Source organism: Bombina bombina, chromosome 4 (genome assembly GCF_027579735.1).
Source record: "Bombina bombina isolate aBomBom1 chromosome 4, aBomBom1.pri, whole genome shotgun sequence".
In the NCBI taxonomy this organism is placed as follows: domain Eukaryota; kingdom Metazoa; phylum Chordata; class Amphibia; order Anura; family Bombinatoridae; genus Bombina; species Bombina bombina.
The window spans coordinates 812,664,388-812,670,405 of NC_069502.1; the positions used below are offsets into that span (position 1 = coordinate 812,664,388).

A 6,018-nucleotide genomic window follows, 5' to 3' on the forward strand; every position below is an offset into this window, starting at 1 on the left:
TGGAGACTTCACCCACTGCGCCTCAACCCATGTGTATGGATATTCGCACATTCTGATTGCTAAAATGTTAGTGTGGCTTATAAAAGCAATGCTGTATTTTGTTGACTTTTAAGAAAACGGAAATTTAAATTATCTGTGGATAGTTAAGAATATGCATAACTATAAGTTGCTTGCGAAGGAATATTGAGTGTTATTTGGTGTAGTATTTTTAGCATCATAGATGAACAGTGATATTATTATTCACTGCAATAAGTATTACACCACGGCTTGACAAATCCTGGTGCCACTGCTCCTAACGTTTTACATCTGGCTCCTAACGTTTTTAATTATTTAACCAATAACTATGCATTTATAAAAAAAAAACTGTGCGTCTAAAACAATGTGTATCCGGCTTCTCGTTATTCTGTGTGTCTCCTACTTTTCATATAAGTTTGTAAGCCCTGTTATTACACAATGATATTATTCTTTGCTACAGATGTAAATGTATACAGAGAAATAGCAAGTTTCCAGTAGTGCCGATTCTAAAGAGGATATGTATGCAAATAGATACTCAAATAACTAAACATGGCAACATGCTATACTGTTTTAAATGTTGGAGTATCTGTGTCCTAACTACAGATGTTAGGCAGTTTTTATATACTTTCTGGCGAAGGGAAAGCAATATTTTGTTTAGGCAAAAAGTAGTGATCCCCACATACAACAAAAGTATTCTTGGGGTATAGAAGTCTATGGGAAAGAACATACAGCTTCATAGCACATAGTCTGTCAATCTGTGGCTCAGTCTTTTAGTGCCACAAACACTGCTTTGGCTGTCTCCAAGTCCCCTTCTGAAGTTACTTTCATCTTTCCAACATAGATTTTGGCGACATAAAAGTGCTGGGCAGAGATCATTGAGGCTGCTGGATTTCCCATTCCTCTCTCCAGCAGCTGTGCAGGGCTCCTCCATGTAGAGGTTCCGCTACTTCCAATTTGCCAGTCTGTGACAGCAGAGAACCCTACACAATTTACTTATGACCTTGCAAAAAGCTGTCCAACCAGTAGTTTAAACAAACTGTAATGTCTTGCTGTGTTTTCGTAAAAACAGTGTATTCATTCTTAAAGTCATATTCCTTTATACACATATAAAATATATATATCTACATATATATATTTAATTTTATACCCTATAAATATATATTTTGCCCCCTAATATCCGAGTTAATGGGGGTGAGAGGCACTGAGTGCGTGGTGGTGATAAGGGGGCATCAGAGTATTTCAGGTGCTTAAGGTAGGTGCAAGCTATTTGCACACATATTGGTCCACAATTTCAGTACACTTCTTGCATTTTACAAAGCAGCACCAGTGAAACTTGCAGTGACAACGTTCTACCTGTACCGTCTTAAACTGGTCATAACCCCGACCACAACACATCAGCTCACAGCCATCCATGCCTTCCGATGTTTTATTGCAAGGCCGGCCTTGTGTTCCTAGTGATCCAGTGGTCTCGTTTCGTAAACAGTAGTCGGGGCTGGTGTCCAAATACACTAGATCCTCATCAGTAGGAGAATTGAACCGTTGGTTAACTTGCTCAAGCTTGTTACGTTTGTTTAAACGCATTGAAGCTGCACTGTCGTACTTCTCCTTCAGGTATTCCCCCACCTTGCGGAAGTCGGCAAGCTGAAGCCAGCAGGTCTTCAGGCTGCAGGATCCCGATACACCGTGGCATTTGCAGGCAACATCAGCCAGTTTATACACTGCCCTGCGTCCTGCCTCATTGTTTTGAAGATTCATAAGCGCTCGTGCCTGGTCCTCTGACCCCTTTGGATAGTTTTTCTCTCTCTCACGTGCATCTACAAACTCCTTGGCAAATCTGTAACCATATTCCACGTTGTCCCCACATCCTCCCCATAGCCAATCCCGAGGCAGGTCCTTGGGACGAGGGGTTCGGCTGCAGCCACAAGTTGACAATTCTCCTTCACGGCAAGCACGGCTGATGGCGTTTACTACTCCAGCCGCGCTGATGGCATATGTGAAGGCTGCCTCTCTGCTTCCTATTTGCATGACTCTGCCAAACACGGAGTTATTATCCACAGTGCTGCAGTTCCACCGCCTCTGTTTGAATTGATGCTGACACTCCTTGATGCCTGTCTTAGCGCCGTCTCCAATGTATACCATATGATCCTGGTACAGTTGGCACAGCTTCCTCTGCCCAGGGGAAAGTCCAGTCAGCTGGCTGCACAGGGGTTGAGCTCCGATTATGTACATTTCTGGTCTTTGCACAGGGTTCAGTGCTAATGACCACCAGGAGTTGGCTCCTGCCAGGGGTTGGCTCCAGCAGGACAGGAGAGCTGTGACCAGCAGCAGCCGCGGAATCCCCCTCATGCTGACCCCCGGCCAGCTCGGCTCCGTTGCTCTCCAGCAGCAGCACAAGGGTCCCAGCATATCAGCCCCTTGGTGAATTTAGGGGAAAGATGAATTTCAGTTGTGTTATGAGGTAAAGTTTAGGCCCAGTCAGTAACTGTACCCCTGTAACTTTCCGTAAGGTGTGGGTAATTTTTAGGTTACCCTTCCAACATAAGTGGTGTGGCTGCCACTGTCTGACCTCTCCTCTCCTGAGAGTTATAGATCCAGACCAGAACACGTGCACTGCTTCCCTATGAGTGCTCAGTTATCTCCCAGATTCACAAAATATAATCCTCGTTAAGATCCCCACAACACGGATTCCAAGTGTGAGTCCCGGATCCCTGCGTGTGTTGAGTGTCACGACGTCTTTATGGTGACAATCGTTAAGTGTGCCACTCTCCTGATGGTCACGGTCCTTATCCTTTCAGAGGGTGCACTGTGTCACACTCCTTACCTCTAGTGACTATGGTGTGCAGATATCCCACACTCCTTCCTTATCGTGTCGGCTCTGTACCACACACCATATAGGGACCCTCCTGTGTGTTTGCCACTGCCACACTTCGTTTACGAGGGGCTTTGGATGCAAATCTGCAGTGTGACTGTTACACTCCTGATTTATATTAGGTGACACTGGCTGTCCTCTGTCACCCGAGGTGTCCCGTCCTGTGGGTGTCAGATATCCATAGGCGCTTGTCCCATAGGTGTCACAATATCACACATTATAGGGACTTCCTACTTTGTATACAAGTCGTGTCAGTGTCCTGGACTTCTTTGTGGCCCTTGTATCATTGTGTGGCCCCGTACTAGTTTTGTGGCATTATAGTCCAACACCTGGCTTAGGCTATAAAATGAGTGTGACTGACGTGGTGTCGCTGTCCGGGCTGCCTGGACATGTGTCGTTATGATATCCCTGGCTGCTGTGTGGTTGACCCTCAGTGACACACTAGCCACACCGGACCTTCTCTCTCAGTCAGTGCGAGCCTCAGCTCGTAGTGATGAAGACTTAGGGGCCGGAACATTGGGCTACGAGAGCCGCCTCCTGTTTTTTTTTATTGAGGGAAATTATTTTCAAATAAACAAACAGTTTGCTCAATCGAACTCTTGGCATACAGTAAATACATATTGAAATATCGTGGACAAGTAAACAGAAGATCATATTTAGGGATAGATCACATTTCACATCAGTTACATAGCGTTCCCGAGTTGGAGCATAGTTCAAATGAACAGGGACTAGGGAGCAAACCTAAAGCACCCTCTTTTTCCCCCCAAAGCAGCTGAGGCCACTTTTGGACCCCAATAGATTCAGTTTACTATTCTGAGGGCTCTTGGGTAGTGCAAGCCCAGTTAATGCCTACACTTTATAAGCTCCTTCATATGTCGCTAGGGCCGTGGGTAGGTCCGGGAAACTAGTAATAAGTTGAAGGAGGCGTTGGATTCAAACATAGCAATATTAGATATATATACACTAATCATTATAACAGAAACAAAGCTGCAGACACTGCTTAACCATTGAACCTGAAAATTAGTAGGTAAAGGGATATGACCAACCGCAGAGGGGTCCAGCTAATTCTTGTGAAAAGCGTAAAAACATTTATAAAATTTCCTTAGACCCTCTACCGCTGAGGCACCCTCTTAATCGGTCAATCATAGACATGAAACACATGCATGAGCTAGTGTCTATACCAAAATTTTAGGGATATACAGGTTTCTAACTTTGGAGCACAAAACAATGATTATAATACTTCTTTAACTTTTGAGATCCGGAGAACCATTCATATCATGAATACAGGTACAAATCCTAACATGGGCTTCACGGACAGGACAGAGACTGCCTAACTCTGTCAAATAGAGAGTGTGGAGGATAAACTATGTATCCCTTACCACACAGTGGAAAGGAGCAAAAAAGGGGGGGGGCGGCCTCAGGGCTGGTGATGGGGTCCTCTATTTGGAGTGAGCCATATAACCTAGCTTATATGTAATGCTAGTGCTTTTCTCAGCATATCATATAGTGTCAGGGGGGGACTATCAAAATTCTAAATTGTAAGGGAGCTGGCTGAATACAGGTGTATGTGGAGAAGAGCCCCAAGAAGCATATAATAAGGGCTATAGAAATGTGAACTATGGTGAGTGTCTGTTTACAGAGTAAAATTGAGCAGTTCACCAGCATAAACACTATAATCTCAACCAGCAAGGGCTCCACATAAAGTGCTCATATATCAGCTTGGCAGGACCCTGAAATTATAGCTCATAGGGTTAACCCACAAATCATTTAAGTCAGACATTAATATATTGTCAAGGCCTAGCATAAAAGAGGTGGAATACTTAGGACATCACTTCCTGCCATAGAATCAAACACTAACCAGTAAGCATGTATACAAGCATCAATGAACATGTGAAAAGATAACCCAAACATTTAAAGAAACCCCAAATAGCTTCCTATGGAAAATGAGATAGTAAAGGGCAGCAATAGTCAGTAGTGAGACATAAGGTATTAGGGGAAACAGTAATAATAGCAACATGAGTAGATAAGAAAACACGTGGTAAAACCTCTTTAGTTCTATATGTATTAATATGTATTAGAAACATGAGGAGGGTTCAGACATAAAATCCACACTTTATCAGATATTGGCCGTCATGTATGTGGATTATTCAATGTCAGCTTCTATAAAGTTAATAAAGTTATCACCCTATTCCGGTCTTGAGGCTGGGAGCATAGAGCCGAGAATCTTCATATTGCAAGACCATCCCGTCCAAGGTACAGTGCTCAAAGCAGAAACGCTGTAACAAGTGTGCAGAGCTGATGGCACAGAGAAGCTTGTTTAATAATGTGTGGGCACTACAGTGCTCTAAAGCGCTTGCCTCCATGTGCCAGTGGTCACACTGCAGTTCCTCCCATGCATGCAAGCCGTATGTGGCGGCAGAAGGAGAGTGAAGCTCCATCCTGGGGCCCGCACCTACCGCTGTCAGTGATGAGGAGCCCGCCTGGAGTTCCATAGGTGCTGCGCCACACTGTGACTCCTGAGCTGCTCCACGTTCCTCTGCGACGTTGTCGTGGCTTGGTCGCGCTGCTTGAATCCTGGCAATAAGGGTGTCAAGTCTCTCACACACCCTCCTCCCATGTTCCTCCAACAAAGCTCTGACACCCGCATACGATACTTGGGTCTCCATGTCGGCAGTAGCGCACACACTTCCAAAATGGCGCCTCAGCATCTGACAGACAGCTCCGACACAATTACTCAGCTTAGCTTTGTATGTACAGCCACCAATTATTTACCAGCATGTCCCAGGTTTCTTCCTGTATTAATACCCTTTAGGGATACATTTTGTGTTCAGGTTCCTGTCAGTAATAGGGCTGTCTTGGAAACTGCATACTCGGAGCTCCCAAATCATGCAGCCATCTTGATTGCTGGGCAACTCCGCCCCAGAGTTATACAGTTTATTTATCATATCTAACATTCCCAGAGACAGAGATTATTTCCTACAAATCCCCTTGACTGAAAGAAAGTGTCTGACTTAGAGATATGCAAACAAATCTTTATTCCTTAGACCAAATTCTTGTACTAATTGTTCAAATGACTTAGAATCTGCTTCTTCTGTCAATAATTGAGTCACCAGTTTAAGACCCTTCTGTGCTCA

General features: G+C 44.4%; 1 protein-coding gene across 1 annotated transcript; it reads right to left on the reverse strand.

The window, feature by feature from the left end:
* Positions 1 to 1,111: 1,111 nt before the first annotated feature.
* LOC128655616 (protein Wnt-5b-like) lies at positions 1,112 to 2,597 on the reverse strand. The gene has a single exon (XM_053709208.1). The coding sequence runs from the start codon at positions 2,419 to 2,421 to the stop codon at positions 1,279 to 1,281; it is 1,143 nt and encodes a 380-aa protein (XP_053565183.1). The 5' UTR covers positions 2,422 to 2,597; the 3' UTR covers positions 1,112 to 1,278.
* Positions 2,598 to 6,018: the final 3,421 nt, after the last annotated feature.